Here is a 19,500-nt window from a genome sequence, read left to right as displayed (position 1 = left end):
TAATTTACCTCCTCTGTAGTTAATTTACCTCCTCTGTAGTTATTTTCACACACAGTTAATAAAGCCTGTCTTTAACTCTGGAGTTATTTTAAGGATTAAATAAGAGTTAACTTAAAGACAGAAGAGTTAACTTTAGGTTTGCCTGAGGTAAAATGTTTCCTGAATACTACATGCCTTATCACCATGGTAACAACTCTAGAAGAGTTATTAAAGACAGAAGATAAGCTTTGTGAATTGAGGCCTATCTCACTTTTTGATAGCAACAAATAAAACATTTTGTAAAGCTGAGAAGGATCAGGGTCCATGACTAGTTTCTATGACTGTGCCTCATTCCCATTCCCCAGATCTACCCAATGTCATATGGAAGCCAGAAAGCTCCTTTATTTTTTTTTTTAAAGAAAATATTGCCGATCAGTTTTCACATTCTGCTGTGATATGGCAAAATGGACAAAAAATGTCCATATTGGCAGTGTGAGCCTTACACATTTTCCAATAAATTGGCCTTGATTCACAGAGCACAGTGCGGTAAAATGTAAAGTGCTCGGTAAATCACCGCATTCGGTATTTTAGACTTGTGTGCTAATTCATAAAAATGTTCACAGGTGCGGTAGAAGTTTGGTAATTTACCGGCTTCAGTAGCCTCTCTGCTTTTCTGAGTTACGCTGGCTTCCCCCAGTATCTCCGCTCTCGTTTCACCAGAAGTGCCGGTAAAACTTCAGGCTTTTACGGCATCGGCATGATCTAGTCTTTATGAATTGACATTTACTGACATTTGCTGATATTCGTTGAGGTATTTACCACACAAGTCAGTAATTTACCTCACTGCTCAGTAATTGTAGCTTTTCCTGCGGTAACAGCCTCTATGAATTGACATTTTCCTAAGTGCTTGGTGAAGTCAGCTGTTTTCTGCATTACCAAATGCGGTAATGCTTTATGAATCAAGGCCATGGTCTCATACTTTGACATGTTTTTTTATCCATTATATATAGTGGACAAGACTTTGGTACAATATACAGGTGAAACTCTAAAAATTAGAATATCGAGCAAAAGTCCATTTATTTCAGTAACTCAACATAAAAGGTGAAACTGGTGTTTTGGATGAATTAGCTGGTTAGAGTCTGGCATTTTGAGCCTAGAATATTGAACATTTTCACAATATTCTAATGGTCTGAGATTTTAATTTTGAGGATTCTCATTAGCTGTAAGCCATAATCATCAAAATTGTAGCAAATAAAGGCCTGAAATATCTCTTAGGCCTCTTTTCCACGGACTGTTGATAGGCAGTGAAATGCCTCCAAGACTCTCATAACTACCTGGTAACTGCTACCAGGTAACTGCCCACTGCTGCCTGGTAACTGCTCACTGCTGCCTGGTAACTGCTTGCTGAGCACACAGCTCAACTGTCTGTGGAAAAGAGGCCTTAGACAGCAGGAAGGGGTGGCAGTGCTTCCCAAAGCAAGCAGCATCTGAATGGCTACCAGCATAGGTGTGCAGAGCCCAAGCTCTGGCTAGCTGCTCCCATTAGATATTTATGTTTGCATTATGCTTGTATTAGAGGTTAGGGCAGAGGTCCCCAAACATTTTCGGTCAAGGGCCGGATTAATATACTTCAAACTGCTGGGGGGCCGGAACATACATAAAATAATGTTGAAAAACATTACATTGAATCTAGGTATTGATTCCCCCCCCCAATCAGGCCCGGAGGAGAACTCCCAGCAGCAGCCATTCAGTCATGCGGTGTCTCTGTGCACCAGACAGTGAAGCATACCCAGGTGACAACCTGCCGTGCAATTGGACAGCAGTGCCACCTGATGCAGAACTGGAAGCCAGCGAATGACTGTTCACTGGCTTCTACAGTATGTGGATGGGTGGTGTCAGCACTGCTATTCTATATGTGTAGTGCCAACATTTAAAGGTGCAGTGGGCTACATCTATACGTTATACATTTTGTGTTTGGGGGGCCTGTGGAAAAGCCTCAGAGGGCATTTGGCCCGCGAGCCGTAGTTTGAGGACCACTAGGTTAGGGCATTAGTGCATAATTGTAGCATCTGTTTTGAATACAAGGTGTGTATGTTGCCTCTAGGGGGCTCTGCACACCTTCGTTGGTAGTCATTCAGATGCAGCCTGGTCTTAGTATGCACTGCCATTTCTCAACGTTGCTTGAAATATCTCGATTTGAATGTACTGAGTCTAATTCATATATTAGTTTCAACTTGTAAGTTGAATTACTGAAATAAATGAACTTTTTCACAATATTCTAATTTTTCGAGTTTCACCTGTATAGGCAAGGGATAGCTGCATAGAAAACAAGTCTCAACATCTCTCTCCAGAACGCTGCTATACCGGGGCATAGCCGGGCCACATGCCCAACCGTACTCTTAAGTGCCACTTTTCCCTCTCAGTGGAAATCTGAGTAAATGTGCGTCTCTAAGTTCGCTTATCCTTTAAGCATCTGTGATGTCACTCTGTGCAGTTCTGGCTAACAGTGGGAGAATGTGACTCCTGAAAGCTAATCCTATAAGAGTACCAATAAATAGAGTATCATTTAACCACAGCTTGAACTTTTTTTTAGGATTCAGGAAGAGGGCTATAATACAAAATAGTGGCATGGTAATCGTGCAGAACTCTCTAAAACCAAGCTGAATTCAGATATCCTTTATCAGGATGAAAGAACAAATTCTATTACTCTGAGCAGGACTTCCGGTAAAACGTTTTCTTCCCAACGTGAAAAGTTTAAAGATTTCTTTCAAGTTTATTTTATGGAAGAACTCTGAACAAAAGTAAAACTGTGTCTGCTCTGTGCAGCCTCTGCAATAACTCTCTCCCCAGCCCCTCCCTTCTGATGAGTCATGCTGTCTGTTCTGTGTGTGCCTTCCTCTGCTATATGCAGCCTCTCTGCTCTCTGCCTCCTCAGCCCTCCCTTCTGCTGAGTCATGCTGTCTGTTCTGTATGCGCAGTCCTTTGCTCTATGCAGCCTCTCTGCCTCCTCAGCCCCTCCCTTCTGACAAGTCATGCTGTCTGTTCTGTATGTGCAGTCCTCTGCTCTGTGCAGCCTCTGCAAATATCTCCCTCCCCAGCCCCTTCCTTCTGATGAGTCATGCTGTCTGTTCTGTATGCGCAGTCCTCTGCTGTATGCCTCTTCAGCCCCTCCCTTCTGATGAGTCATGCTGTCTGTTCTGTGTGTGCCTTCCTCTGCTCTATGCAGCCTCTCTGCTATCTGCCTCCTCAGCCCCTCCCTTCTGATGCGTCATTGGTGAGTAATGCTGTCTGTTCTGTGTGTGCCTTCCACTGCTCTATGTAGCCTCTGCAATAACTCCCTCCTCAGCCCCTCCCTTTTGATGACTTGTGCTGTCTGTTTTGTGTGTGTAGTCTCTCTGTTCTATGCAGCCTCTCTGCTATCTGTCTCCTCAGCCCTTCCCTGCTGACAAGTCATGCTGTCTGTTCTGTGTGCGCCTTCCTCTTCTCTATGCAGCCTCTCTGCTCTCAGCCTCCTCAGCCCCTCCCTTCTGATGTTTAATGCTGTCTGTACTGTGTGCGCCTTCCACTGCTCTATGTAGCCTCTGCAATAACTCCCTCCTCAGCTCCTCCCTTCTGATGACTCGTGCTGGCTGTTTTGTGAGTGTAGTCTCTCTGTTCTATGCAGCCTCTCAGTTATCTGTCTCCTCAGCCCTTCCCTTCTGACAAGTCATGCTGTCTGTTCTGTGTGGGCCTTCCTCTGCTCTATGCAGCTTCTCTGTTATCTGCCTCCTCAGCCCCTCCCTTCTGATGAGTCATGCTGTCTGTTCTGTGTGTGTAGTATCTTTGTTATATGCAGCCTCTATGCCAGGGGTCTCAAACTCAATTTACCTGGGGGCCGCAGGAGGCAAAGTCAGGATGAGGCTGGGCCGCATATGGATTTCACAAAAAAAGTCCTCAAATGTCATTATTAACAGTTTTAATTATTTCTTCTGAACATGAAGTGTCCTACCTTATAGTTCGCTTCAGTGCTCCCATTACAAGTAATCCGCCGTGTCCCCACCGCAAAACGAGGGCTGCAGAGCCCCCAAATCCCCGGGGGGCAATCCGCCGGCATTTCCTGGAAGGGGCAGAGCTTTCAGCTTCAGCTCTGCCCCTCCTGACGTCAATTGTGGCGGATCGCCGCCTCTGCCCGCCCCTCTCACTCTTCCTTCATAGAGAGGGGCGGGGAGAGGTGGCGATCCGTGCGGCAATTGACGTCAGGAGGGGCAGAGCTACAGCTGGAGGCTCTGCCCCTCAGCGCAATCGTGGATGTTTGCCCGGGGGATTTGGGGGCTCTGCAGCCCTCGTTTAGCGGCGGGGATGTGGCGGATTACTTGGGAGCACTGAAGCGAACTATAAAGTAAAATAGTTCGCTTCCGTGTCTCCTTTGGTTTTGCCGGCGAGGGCCACAAAATATTGTACCGAGGGCCGCAAATGGCCCGCGGGCCGCGAGTTTGAGGCCCCTGCTCTATGCTGTCTCCTCAGCCCTTCCCTTCTGATGAGTAATGCTGTCTGTTCTGCTGGGCGTGTTTTCAGCAGACAGACCGGGCGGATCGCTCACAAACAGCCGTATCAATCTGCAGACAGACTGTACACACGCCGGACTGTCGCTGGAACGCCCGCCCAGCAGGAGGTGACGACGGACCCGTCGTTGCCTGCAGTCCGGTGTGTGTACGGACCTTAACTGTCCTCAGAGGAGCCTACAATCTAATCCCTTCCATCATGCCACTAACTGTCCTTAGAGGAGCCTACAATCTAATCCCTGCCATCATGTCACTAACTGTCATCAGAGGAGCCTACAATCTAATCGCTGCCATCATGTCACTAACTGTCCTCAGAGGAGCCTACAATCTAATCCCTGCCATCATGTCACTAACTGTCCTCAGAGGAGCCTACAATCTAATCCCTGCCATCATGTCACTAACTGTCCTCAGAGGAGCCTACAATCTAAGTCCTGCCATCATGTCACTAACTGTCCTCAGTGGAGCCTACAATCTAATCCCTACCATCATGTCACTAACTGTCCTCAGGGGAGCCTACAATCTAATCCCTGCCATCATGTCACTAACTGTCCTCAGAGGAGCCTACAATCTAATCCCTGCCATCATGTCACTGACTGTCCTCAGAGGAGCCTACAATCTAATCCCTGCCATCATGTCACTAACTGTCCTCAGGGAAGCCTACAATCTAATCCCTGTCATCATGTCACTAACTGTCCTCAGGGGAGCCTACAATCTAATACCTGTTGTGTTTGGGAGGGCAGATGGTGATAGAGGGCCTTGCAGGGCCGGATTTACCATAAGGCACTGTAGGCACGTGCCTACAGGCACCTGATGATGGAAAGGCGGCTTACTTCCTTCCCCAAGTGCCTCCCTCACTTCTTCCCAGAGTCCCGATGAGAGTGTAAATTAGAGGTTACTCAGCCTGCTCTTAGCATTCCACTGACGAGATCTCCCTCTAGTCAGGAGCAACTCTAGCTTCATTATACTGAGCTTCCTCTAGCTACCTAATACTTGGGGGCGCCTCTATCAATTGCGGTGTAGTTCGATTGGGTTTTGCAGGTTCATGGAGGGCGAAGTCTAAGGTGTCAGGACACAGTGGCATAGCTAAGGAGCTTTGGGCCCCGGTGCAAGTTTTACATGCCCCCCCCCAAGCACTCTATACATAACAATTGATACGGCGCACCAACACCTGCCAAGGACAACCACAGTGTCAGAATTGCAAGAAGGGGATGGAGGAACAGTGTGTTAATGATTACCACTATTCAAAGTATCTATAGAAGTAATTATTACCAGCACAGGATCAACAGAGAGCTAATACTGTGATAGAGGGTGGACCTTTTGGGGCCCCTCTGGCCCAGGGCCCCGATGCGGTCGCTACCTCTGCACCCCCTATTCTACGCCACTGTCAGGCCATCTGTGCCTATAGGCTCCTGTGGGATAAATCCGGGCCTGGGGCCTTGGGTGGTAAAATGTACAAATCCGGCCCTGCAAAGCAATGGATCTGAGCTCCACTCTAGTACTGACCGTTTTACCAGTAGCAGGACTTGTGGTACTAGAGAAGCATGACCGTTGCTAGGGTAACGCGAGTAATTAACGAGCATTATGGTATTAATGGTCACCCAACTCTAGTGGTGCGAGTCGTGCTAATGGCGTAACTCAGGGTGTTGCCTGTGGAAATGAAGATAACACTGCCCTGCGCTATGTGTGCTCTGCTGTATTACCACCGTGTGATGAATCTGTTTATCTCGTGAATTACCTTTCCTTGTTTGTTTATTTCATGCATTAGCTCTCCTTACAGTTAAAGTGGACCTGAAACTCCTGCACAGCACAGAAGAAAAGCCTAGAGAAATGCACCCTGTATGTATTTAGAGAGTTTAGCCTGTCTAATCACCCCTCATCTGTGACTAATCACAAGTGTAATTTGATCTCTCAGCAGTGTCAGCTCAGGAATCTCGGCAGAGCAGCTAATATGTAAACACAGCATGTTAACCCTTTGCCTGCTTCCATGAACGCAGGAAGTAGTCACACTGCAGATTTATTGCAGGATTTGTCTCCGCTGTAAATGTTTTCCTGTAAAGGTTATTATGCTGCTGCTTATCTTTCAGAGCAGAGAGGAAGTTCTGAGTTCAGGTCCGCATTCAGGTTTAAAATAAGTACGCTTTGTGAATCAACCCCCAGGAGAGATAAATCATGAGTTAACTAATTTAAAGGACACCCGAAGTGACATGTGACATGATGAGATAGACATGTGTATGTACAGTGCCTAGCACACAGATAACTGCTGTGTTCCTTTTTTTTCTTTCTCTGCCTGAAAAGGTTAAACATCAGGGGCTTGATTCACAAAGCGGTGCTAACTTGTGAAAAGCCCCTTCTCATGCCTAAAAACACTTTGTGCGCGCTAACTAGCGCTCGCGCGCAAAGTCGCACTATGCGACGTTAAGGTCGCACCCAATGCTCCCTTATAGTCGTATCAGGTGCGCCGTTTTCATCGCACCGCGATGTAACGTTTCGCGCGCACCGGACTTTGCGTGCGAGCTGATTCACTTTTCTTGGTGCTAACTACTTAGCACCCTAGTTAGCACGCCCAAAGCGTTTGGCCGTGCTAACTGGGTTAGCACCGAATAGTGAATCAGGTCCCCGGGATGCAAGTGACCATTTCTATCCGGGTCAGCACCGGGCCGGACTATAGCATAACCCTCACTGATAAGTAATTAAAGCCATAAAACACTTTCCTGTCAGGAAATTGCTTCTGAGAGCAAGGAAGAGATAAAAAGGGTCAATAATTCATGGATTTTAGCTCTGGCATACTTCAATGAAGGTGTCATTGAGCAGAGACAATAAAAGAGTAAAAACTTAAAAACTAGATTTAAATATAAAATAAAACTGTGGGGTATCTAAAAAATGTCATTTTTAGGAGAAGGAGGACATATACGATTGTTTTTCTCATCAGATTATTTTCTCCTCGGGTGTCCTTTAAGGGGAGATAAGTTGTGAGTTAATAGGCAACGTGAGATAATTCAACAGAGAAGCTTTGTGAATCAGCCCCTATAAGAGAAGTACCCGTGCGTCTCCTGTATCTGTCGGTGGTAAGTGAGTACAGGATGGAGGTGCTGTAACACAGCATGCATGCTTGTCCCATTTCCATCCCTGTTAGCGATCCCCCCGCCCTCTCCCTGGCTCCGATCCCCGGAGTCCATCTTACAGCTGGTATTTGCATACCCCTCCCCGCTCCTCCGCCTGGAATCCACAGGGCGGACAGTAAAACCGCAGAATGAAATGAGAAGGACCACCAGGAGCTGCATTGTGTGCGGTACAAGACAAGTACACACAGAACACAGAGCCGACTGCAGACTCCAGAGAGATCCACTGTCAATGTTAATTTCATTTTACAAAGCGGCGGATGCTAATCTCATGCAGGAACGTGTGGGCCGCGGGATTCTGCCGCTGCTATTAATACAGCCCCTGTCTGCCTGCAGCGCGGCTTCCCTGTAATGACTGCACATGCTACATGCAGCACGTCTGATCCGCAGCTGTACATGTCAGCCGTGTGCTGCTCCACAAGCCTGGAGTGCTCTCCTGATTAGCATTTAAAGGAGCAGAAAAGCAGAGGGAAGCACATTCCTGTATGCGGGTGAATCGTATCGTGCATGTGCAGGTTCCTCTGGATATCACAGTGATGGGGGAAAAAACACGGCGCAGAGTGTCAAAGCCATGTAATAAGGCTAAAAATACAGCAATGATACTATCGGGGTGTTTTCAATGGAGGTCGTATGGTGTGGGCTGAGTAGAACAGTCAATGAGAAGAAGTGAGGGAAGGAGAGGAGGAGGAGATGATGAGAACAAGGAAGGGAAACAAGAAAGAAGATGAGGAAGCAAAGAAGGAAAAAGAAGAAAGAAGAGGAGGATAAAGATGAGGGCAAGGAATAGGAGGACAAAATGAATGGATGAAGAAAAGGAGAAGCATGAAGTAGTGGAGGACAATCAACAGAATGAAGATGAGGAGAAGGAATTTAAGAAATGAAAGAATATGAGAAGAAAGCAGAGTACAAAGTATAGCTAGGGCCGGCTCTACCATAGAGGCAAAGGAGGCAGCTGCCCCAGGGCCCCAGAGCTTGTAGGGGCCCACAGTGGCTACAAGAGGAAAAAAAAATTCAAATCGGCCTTATAGTTTTTGAGAAAATCGATTTTAAAATTTCAAAGGAAAAAAAATACACATTTAAAAACCTGCCGACTTTAATGGTTAATAGCAAATCTACCTTACATGCTAGAAACCCTTAATTTGCAGGATATGTTAAGGAGATCATTGGGTATAAGAGGAAAAAACAATTTTTCAAAAAGACCTTATAGTTTTTGAGAAAATCGATTTTAAAGTTTCGAAGGAAAAAAGTACACTTTTATATGCGGTAAATGTCACTTTTAGTAGCAAACCTAACGGTAGTGTAATTTTACATGCATCAAACGAAAGAGCAATACATTTCCTGACGGGGTTTCCAGGGGGTCCATACGCAGCGCTTTGGCCAGGGATCGCTATACAGCCGCAATATGGCTGTATGAAGATCCCTGGCATTTTTTTCTATTTTCCCAATTTATTTTTTATGTTTAGAGTGTGGGAATTTTTAAAAAAATGAAATTATGTGGGGTCCCCCCTCCTGAAACTTTTTAACCCCTTGTCCCCCATGCAGGCTAGGATAGCCAGAATGTGGAGCTCCGACTGATTGGGGCTTCACACCCTGACTATACCAGCTGCAAAAAAGGTCCCCTAATGCCGATTTTTGTTCCGGGGTATATGTTGGGGGGGGGGGGTTATTTTGCCCTGGGGCCCCATTGTTGCTTAAACCGGCCCTGAGTATAGCATGAAGAAAAAGAAAATGAGAGACAAGAAAGAAGAGGATGAAGATGACAAATAAGAGAAGAGAAGGAAGAGGGGAACAAGGAAGAAGGAATGGACGAGGTAGAGCATGAAGCAGTGGAGGGCAATCAACAAGAAGGAAGAAGAATAAGAAATATAAGAAAACGAGAGGGAAGCAGAGGAGTAGTTTAGCATGAAGAAGAAGAAAATACGGAGAGACAAAGAAGAGGAGGAGGATGTAACAAGTATGTAATAAAGCTCAAACTATAACAATGATAGGATTGGTGAGTTTTTGCTGGAGGTACTATAGTGTGGGCTAAGTAGAAAAGTCCATGAGAAGAAGTCAGGGAAGGAGAAGGAAATGATGAGAAAAAGGAGAAGGAGGGAAAAAAGAGCAAAACAAAGAGAAAGAAAATAAGAAGGAAAAAGAAGGGGAAACGAAAGAAGAAGAGGATGAAGACAAAGAAGTAGGGATGGAAGAAGAAGAAGGGCGGCATGAAGACTTGGAGGACAATCAACAAGGATGAAGAGAAGAAAGAAGAATAAGAAATGTAAGAAAATGAGAAGAAAGCAGAGGAATATTATAGCATGAAGAGGAGAAGAAAGAGGAGGATGGAGACGCAGAAGAGGAGGAAGAGGAAAACAAGGAAGTAGAGATGGGAGAAGAAGAGGAGCATGAAGCAGTGGCAGACAATGAACAAGAATAAAGAGAAAGAAGAAGAAGAAATACTGTACAATATAAATAAATGAGAAGAAATATGAGTGAAGAAGAAAAGTAAGAGGATGGGTAAGAAGAACTGACCATGCACATGTGTAAGACTGATGGGAATGGTTCAGTAAGAAGTAACAAGTAAAAAATGAGAATGAGAAAGAAGAGAGAGTGAAGAAGAAAGAACACTAGAAGGAGTGAGATGAGAAGAAAGGGGAGAGGCGAGGGAAGGGGGAGAAGTAGGGAATGAATGAAACAGTTGGATTTCTGTGGCAGGTACATTTTTCAATCTTGTGATCATTCAGATAGTTCATACACTCCGACATATTCTGCTATACACCTTCTCCAGTCCTCTGTACCTTGGGGAAGATTACACTTTAATGCCCCCTACCCGCTGCAGACATACAGAGTAACAACCACACACTCTCTAGAGACCGTTTTCTTAATATTCAGTTAAACCTGCAGAATGTTACTGAATTGTTGGTAGAAACAGCATCCTGTGGAGGATACCTGGATAAAGATGTTATAGGACCACTAAACCAATGTGGTGCCCACTTATGGGTAACCAGACTGCCCCATGACTCACCTGCATAGACCTGTCAATACGGCGTTTCAGAGCTCGCACCCAGTGAGCCTGACCAGCAGAGCGACACATGTGAGAGGGCACGCTGGGAATTTTCCGACCGAGCTCCTTGTTGACGAGATCCAACTCACTTTTGAACAGTTCATACACCTGTACCGTCTTCTTGTCAAATGTTCGCTTTATGGCCTGCAGAAGGAGAAGGAAACCAGAAATGTCAATTTAGGGTTCGTGGGAAACCCAGATCATTTCTCGGTGAAGCCAGGATCCCTTCTGCAACCCCTTTAGCTACTTAAGTTCTAGACCCCTTACTATATTCTGCTTGATTGATTTTAGCTCCAAATTATATTCTCGGTTGTAGATGATACCATGATTCTTACTATATGTCCTTTAGCTGCCTTGGATACCTTGGATTTGGATTTCAGAAGATGTTGAGATACTGTAGATCCTTACCATAGTTCCTTTATCTGCTTGATTTCTAGATAATTTCTACCATACTTCATACAGAATCTCACTTCTTAATAATGCCAGAATCTCTACAACATCCCATTAGGCTGCTTCAGTTTCAGGTAAAACCAAGGTTCCTACCATACCCCTTTAGCTGCCTGGGACCTAGATAATGTTGAAATCCCTACCAAAGACTATTTACTGTATATTTCCCTAAAGTACGGATGTTGAACTCCAGTCCACAAGGGCCGAGGTCCTCACTAATTTTTGGCACAGCTAAAATTAATTGATGAGATTGATTTAATGAATCAGGAAAAGTGTGGTTCTTCAAGTAGAACACATTTAATTTCTCAGTCCATCCTAAACACTGGCATGGATATGGCCCTCCAGGACTGGAGTTTGAAACATGTGCCCTAAAGGTTGCCAAGGTCCCTATTAAATCTCACTTAGTTGTTGCAGTTCTAAATTATGCCAGGATTCCCACCATATCCTCACTACCTACTCGGCTCTAGATAATATTAGGATCCCTACCAAAAACACTGTAGATGTCTCAACTCTAGACCATACATGTCAAACTCCAGCCCGTGGCCATGAGATTTGGCCCTCTGGTGGTTTCCCCACTTTGCATTATGCTTGGCCCCCTCTATACCACCAGATAAGCTATATTGGAGGTTAAGCTCTAGATCACCAGGGAAGCCATATGGGGAGGGGGACAGCACTAAATAACAGAGAAATGTATAGGAGAGGGCAGGACTGTGGAGTCGGTCCAAAAATCCACCGACTCCGACTCCTCAGTTTAGGATTCCACCGACTCCGACTCCGAGACTTCGACTCCTCTAATTTGCATATTACAATTTTGGTGATTAAAAGTATGTAACATGAAATTCGTCTCTTAACTGCCAACGCTTAGGAATTTTACAAGACAACTGAAGTGAGAAGGATATGGAGACTACTATATTTATTCCCTTTAGACTAAAACTAGTCCTTGGTAAGAGTACTTGTAAAAGGTACAAACCGGAACAAAGAACATCTATCAGGCCCTAGGCAATGTAACTGTGGGTACATATAAGAGTGATGTGCAGGTACTCTGCAGGGGAATGAGGAGATTCTTCCTCTATTACACATTCTTCATGCACAATCTGAACAAGGTTTATGGGTGATAGACAACACCTCTGTGATCAATGTGCACAACATTCTCAGTGGATTCTCTGCAGCTCTGTGGAGAGTGCATATGTAGAGTATAGTACTACTGTGTAACAAAGTAAACCTGAGACAGATGAAATTAAAGTTTTATACATACCTGGGGCTTCCTCCAGCCGCCTTCAGGATAATCAGCCCCTCATTGTCCTCCTCCACCACCTGGATCTTCTGCTATGAGTCCAGGTACTTGAGCCAGTCGGGCGTAGTGCGCATGCACACACTCCGCCGCAAGGAGCATACTACACCTGTGCAGCACTATTGCGCAGGTGCAGAATGTTCCTGGCTGTGGGAGCGGCATGCGGCCGGACAGCGCTGACTGGCTGAATTACCAGGACTCATAGCAGAAGATCCGGGTGGTGGAGGAGGACAGCGAGGGACTGATTAGACTGAAGGGGGCTGGAGGAAGCCCCAGGTATGTATAAAACTTTACTTTTCATTCGTCTCAGGTACCCTTTAATTTGTAGTCACCAAACCAAATTTTAACAACATATCAAATTATTTGATTTCATCAGCAAAGGGAGTGCATACATTTGCATAAATCAGCATCAATGCAGAATTATTTCCATCTCGTTGACCATCTCTATTAGTGACACAGCTACACATCAGGCTTTATACTTATAGCATAGATGTTATTTAGTATATATAAGAGATTCCTGTGTACACATCATATATACAGTCACAATTAGATTTGTATATCTGACCTTAAAAATACGGGGACTGCTTTATTGAAGCAGCACAAGTAACTAATTTTGATTGGTTTATTTCATTTTTGTGGACTAAGCACAGCTATTACTGTATATATACTGTATATATATACATTATTTTTAATGACTATTATCTGAGAAATAGAACATTTTATCATATTTTCTATTTTAATTACAGTTACAAATTCATTAGGAGTCGGTGCATTTTTTCCCGACTCCGACTCCAGGCACCCAAAATTGCCCGACTCCACCTCCACAGCCCTGGGAGAGGGAAGGGGACCACTAAACTGTGAAAGGGAGGGAGGACCACGAAACATCAGGGAATTGCATAGATGAGGGAGTGAGGACCACTAAACATTAGGAAACTGTACAGGGGGAGGAGGCATTAGGCATCAGGGAACGGTATAGCAGAGGGAGGGGGGGGGATTAAGACACCAGAGAGCTTTTATAAGGGAGGAAGGTGGCCACTAGACATTGAGGTCAGCCCGCAACTTGGTCCCATGTTCTATCTGCCCTATGCCTTGACAAAGAGGAGCACCTAGGTCCCGAAACGACCATCGGCCTTATCAGTTAGATCTGTATTGAATGTGTGTGTGATGGAACAATAAACTGCACTTTTTGTTTCTGCAAGATTGTGTGCAGACTCCTCCTTTGGATATTAAGGCTCATACTAATGTGCCATTTTCTGCATGACCAACCTGACGACATGATCGGCTGCACAACCAAATGACTGCACTTTTATTTTCAGCAAACTAACCAATTGAACGAGCAAGTCATTTGCATACTGCACAATCCAGCGAACCACGGACTGCAGGATATGGCTGCATTCAAAACAAATTTCTTGAACACGTGGCCAACTACATGATATCAGCCCAACAGATGTGTGAGTTGGATCAGGCAAACCGTCTAGTCGTTTGTCACATGTTTACATACCCAACTATCGTCCAACAGACCAAGTTTGGACGATAGTTGGGCCAGAAAAGTTGCACATGTGTACAAGCCTTTATGGACTATTTCAGTTGTATTAGTCAACTTTTTTCTTTGTTATCATACGGATGATGTTCTGAGATCTTGGGACTCCGTAAGTTTCTGCATGATACTGTTTTGACGACTTGGGTTGCACATCTGAATAGAGGTGAAAATTGGGGGGTTTCAGGTAGTGTGTTTCGTATCTCACAAAACCCTTGTTGAAACTGGACCTCTAATTACTCTCCACTGCAGTTCCATTCTAATTCTGCCCTATGTTAGAACATCTAAGGCCGCCTTACCTCTCTTGCTGACAAATGATGGAAAATATCCAGCAGTTCCACGCCCTGATCCACGCTGCGTACAGTCTCAAAGGCCGTCATGATGAGGTTCTGCATCATGACCTCTAGATCCTTCACACCGGCTCGGAATCTGCAGGAAGACATGCAGTGAAATGATTTCTCATAGCAGCAGATAGAAGGAGGATAAGCAGTGTGGGGCTGAACTAAGAGTTGGCTAATCGCCTAGAGTAGTAATGTTTAAAGGTCATGTGGCTGAGTAGAGGCACGTCAATTGCTGGGGTGTTCTTGGATAAATAGCTAGGCATGTTTACCAGTAAATGTCTCAGGCAATGGCCTAGGTACTGAGCCATGAGCCACAGTGCAAATTTTACACTGGGCCCCACTTTCCAGCACTATATGTATAATAATGGGCAGCACGGTGGCGTAGTGGTTAGCTCTCTCGCCTTGCAGCGCTGGGTCCCTGGTTCGAATCCCAGCCAGGGCACTATCTGCAAAGAGTTTGTATGTTCTCTCCGTGTCTGCGTGGGTTTCCTCCGGGCACTCCGGTTTCCTCCCATATTCCAAAAACATACAGATAAGTTAATTGGCTCCCACTAAAAAAAATTGGCCCTAGACTACAGTACTTACACTACATAATATAGACATATGGCAATGGTAGGGATTAGATTGTGAGCTCCTTTGAGGGACAGTTAGTGACAAGATATATATATATATATATATATATATATATATACACTGTACAGCGCTGCATAATATGTCGGCGCTATATAAATACTAAATAATAATAATAATAATAATGATAATAATCACACAATTCAAACCACCAATGTGTGAGAGAGGTGTAAGCAGAGGAAAAGTAATGGCCTGTTAATGATTACCGAGCACTGGATAGTGGCTCTGGCAATGACAGTAGCGGGTGGCTGTGGTGGAGTTCAGCTACTGTGTAGCCAAACTTCAGGTAGCATTGGTGGATTGGCGTACGGAGGGGTAGGTTAGTGTTAGTCATATATAGTGGGGAGGTTAGTCAGTAACAGGCGATGATAGAATATCACTAACATTACCAATATTCAACAATTGGCAATTGGTAATTCGATAGCTGGAGGGTCCCAGGTATGAAAAAGTAATTACAAAAAACTTTAAAAGTGGACCTGAACTCTTGAACAGGACAGAAGGGAAACAGAGAAATGCACCCTGTATGTATTTAGAGAGTTTAGCCTCCTCATATGTGACGAATCACAAGTGTAATTTGATCTCTCAGCTGTGTTAGCTGGCTGCCTCAGCAGAGCAGCTAATTTGTAAACACAGGATGTAAACCCTATATCTGCTTCCACGAAATCATGAAGTAGACACACTGCAGATTTATTGCAGGATTTCTATCAGCTGTAACAAAGTAATGTTTTCCTGTAAAGGTGATTATGCTGTTGCTTATCTTTTAACGCAGAGGGGAAGTTCTGAGTTCAGGTCCGCTTTAAGAATGAAGTTATGCGTTGACCTACCTCCATGAAGATGACTCACAGATATTTTAAAAACAACTTTAAAGTAGATCAGAGATCAAATGTGAGGTCATCACTAATGGTCTCCTCGCATATATTAAATAGCCAGTTTTTTCCTTTATATATTTTTCTCTCTCCCTCCATCTCGTTTAAGTAGCCACACCCCCTCATTTATCTACCGCCGCGGCTCTCCTGGTTCACAGATCGCAAGTCCTCCTGGGAGCTCCTCTCCCAGAGCCGCAGTTTCAAAATTGCGTTTGTGTTTTGCATTTGCATTTGGGTTTCTAAGCTGGTGGTAGAGTTCTTTTCCACTAGCTGCGATCTGATTCAAAAATGGTTTACAGATCAGCACCAGGATTAACATGTAAATTGTGATGCTGATTTTCCAATTGTGTGATATTTTTTTACAAACTGCAATCCCAATCCTGCAGTGCTTTTGCTGCATTTGCGCTCCTATAGTAAGTATACTAAGCAATCGCACTGCTGGCTTTTCATTCAAGCTGTGGTTTTTTTTTTTTGTGCAAACGCACCGCAATCGTGCCACACACTGGACAGATCGTGGCACAATCGCAGTAGATAGAAGAAAACAAAATCACATTTCTTAGTGGAGCGTGCCCCATAGGCTGAGTTTGATACAGCAACCCACTGTTAAATTGGGTAAGATTTAGCTAGGGAGTACTTCTGCACTTTGTAATTAATTATCATGCTGCTGGTGCAATATAAACAAAATGTTTTTTTTAAGCTCAGATCTTAAAGGGATACTGTAGGGGGCTTCTAATGGTCCCCCGCAGACATCCTGTGCCAGCGCAGCCACTCACCAATGCTCTGGCCCCACCTCCGGCTCACTTCTGGAATTTCAGACTTCAAAGTCTGAAAACCACTGCGCCTGCGTTGCCGTGTCCTCGCTTCCCCTGATGTCACCAGGAGCGTACTGTGCAGGCCCAGACCATACTGGGCTTGTGCTATACACTCCTGGTGACATCAGTGGGAGCGAGGACACGGCAACGCAGGCGCAGTGGTTTACAGACTTTTAAGTCTGAAATTCCAGAAGTGAACCGGAGGCGGGGCCTGAACATCGGTGAGTGGCTGCGGGGGCACAGGATGTCTGCGGGGGACCATTAGAAGCCCCGGGTAAGTTCAACTCATTTTTCCGACCCCCCTACAGTATTCCTTTAACCATTTTAGCCTCCCACTAGCCGCTGCGTGCAGCTACGAGGCGTGCGTCGGCACTTCCTCGTCTGCGTTAAGCAGACGCATCCCAGAAGCTGTGCCCGGCTATGGGATTCGCTGCCGTCCGCACGGAAATGGATGGCAATGTCGGCCGAACTGCTAGGGCAAGCGATTCGGCCGGCGTCGCCATTATTCCCTATGGCAGTTTTCCCACGTGATTTGCCTGTGGGGAAACTCTGCGGATTCGGCCCGGTTTCCACGCTAGTGAAAATGGGCCCTAAGGGTGTTTTCACCTCAGGACGGAAGCAATTTTCCTCCCATTCATTCGCAAATAACTTTATCACTACTGATCGTATGTAAATGATCTATATCTTGTTTCTTTTAACACAAATTAGGCTTTTTGGGGACTATACTTGGTTTCAGTAATTACTTTATTTTCTATGCATTGTATAGGAAATACGAGAAAAAAAATACACAATTTCTCCAATTCCATCCCCAATAGTTTTAAAATAAGCAATGTCACTATACAGTAAATAAAACCAACCCATTTTATTTGCCCGTTAGTCCCGGCTATCACAACATTTAAATTATGTTCCCAGTACAATGTATAGCAACAATAAATTATTTGGAAATAAAGATGTCTTTTTTCTGTCTTGTGGTTTTTTTGTATCTGGTCAATAATTACAAGCCCTTATTTGCTAGCATAACAGTAAAATACCTTCATGACATGCATATTAAAAAAGCTCAGACTCTAAGACAACTATTTATGTATTTTTTTAAACTGTTTGTATTTTTGTTTATGTGTTTGTTTGGTAACTTGGGGGTGTTAGAAGGCATTAAATGTATTAATTTTTACTTCAAATTTACCCTGAGTGTATTTTTATTTTTCCGCTACTTGATGGAGCTGCTACAAAAACTATCCTGAGTTACCAGGAAGAGTTCTTTTTTTTTTTTTACGTCATTCTACTTTCACTATTATGAATGGACATGGCCCCTAACTGGGTTAATGTCCATTCATTCCGGGCACTGTGATTGAATTGGGGAACATTAGTTCCCCTTCACCAATTGCCGCCGTGGAAATGCTACCAGGAACGAGTGTTGGGCGTGCCATGGAAACACTGGAGACGTATAGGCGTCCAGATAGACCAGAGCGGCACCTATCTGGACGACTATAGTTGTCCAGATAGGATTCAGTTTTTAAAATAGTGAAAATAATAGATTGAATTAAATTGCTTATTTTTTACTATATTCATGTATAGATTATTTAATCAGTGTTTGCACATTGCAAAATCTTTCCTCTCCTTGATCTACATTCTGACATTTCTCACTGGTGGTGACATCTTTAGTTCTGTCAGGTGATGTGTACAGAATGTTTGTTACTGAGAGTTCTAGGGAGAGAGATATTGTTTGCTTGGCAGGTGGAAAAAGCTGGTATGTCCCATAATGCAAGGAGGTTCACAGACAGCAAACTGTCAGGACCATGGTCATGAGGTCACACTGTTACTGTGGGAGGGGTTTCACCAATATATGCAAAAAAGACCCCCTCCTCCCCCTTCCTGATCTATTTGAGAAAATGAGTAGATTTCTTATGGGAAAGGGGGTATCAGCTACTGATTGGGATGAAGTTCAATTCTAGGTTGACGTTCCGCTTTAAGGAGAATGTATCATTGATTCGCTAGTCCATCACACTGCTGCTAGATTTCAGTGTTCTACATTTTCTTCTTGTTGTTTGGAAAAACTTCTTATTATAAAGTTCAGGTTGGACTCTGTGGGAGCTCTCACTATTACGATTTCCTTGTGCGAACTTTTAGTGCTTTTAGGACTTGCTTGGAAACCATCACACAGCTAGGAAATTGAAATACCATTTTTAGGCCAACGTTTACCTGCTTTCCTCTCTTTGGGAGAATTTCGGATAACAATTTTTTTAGTGTTCTAGATTATTGGCAATACCGGGAAAGTGAATATTTATAGATTTTATTATATTGTACGCTTCGTGCACATTACATTGTATTACAGCTATCTTTAAAATAAATATAGTTCAAATAAATGTGACATTATTTGTATGTTTAAAGAGATCCAGAGACAAAGCACCCTCATGTATTTTCCCATATATATCAGTGGGAACATTAGAGAAAACACCTACCTTGCTTCCTGTTTCATTATTTACTGTTCAGATTGCTTATCAGCCCTGATAAAATCCCTGACTGAGCAGTCTGGCTTTGCTCAGGAATATTTATAGCTCAGTCTGTGTTCTCTGGTGTCTTTTCAAGCCCAAGCCTGCCCTCTGCTGGCTCTGCTCAGGAATCATTATAGCTGAGTCATTATAGCAAAGCCAGACTGAATGCTCAGTCAGGGATTTTATCAGGGTTCATGAGAAGCAAGCTGTGCAGTACAGAATGAAACAGAAAGCAGGGCAGGTGTTTTCTCTAAAGTTCCCACTGATATACATGGTAAAATACATAAGGGTGCTTCGTCTCTGGTTCACTTTAAGTAGTAAATTATGTCTACCATGACATGAATGATTCCACATTTGTTTTATTTCACCAGTGTGTAAGCTGCCAACTTCAAGTGACCTCAGCAC

At 44.2% G+C, this 19,500-nt stretch overlaps 1 protein-coding gene across 2 annotated transcripts in view; it reads right to left on the bottom strand.

Annotated features, from left to right (window-relative positions):
• Positions 1–19,500, bottom strand: part of DNAH2 (dynein axonemal heavy chain 2) — a 401,787-nt gene that overhangs the window by 193,426 nt on the left and 188,861 nt on the right. For both annotated transcript variants that reach the window (XM_068273978.1, XM_068273977.1), the window contains exons 12-13: positions 14,257–14,386; positions 10,644–10,826 (exon numbers count right to left, since the gene is read on the bottom strand). In XM_068273978.1, coding sequence (XP_068130079.1) covers positions 10,644–10,826; positions 14,257–14,386 — 313 coding nt within the window. The remainder of the gene's footprint in view (positions 1–10,643; positions 10,827–14,256; positions 14,387–19,500) is intronic.

The sequence above is a fragment of the Hyperolius riggenbachi genome, chromosome 3 (assembly GCF_040937935.1).
Source record: "Hyperolius riggenbachi isolate aHypRig1 chromosome 3, aHypRig1.pri, whole genome shotgun sequence".
NCBI classification, from domain to species: domain Eukaryota; kingdom Metazoa; phylum Chordata; class Amphibia; order Anura; family Hyperoliidae; genus Hyperolius; species Hyperolius riggenbachi.
Note: the sequence above shows the minus strand (reverse complement) of the source record. Positions and strands in the feature narration are given on the sequence as shown.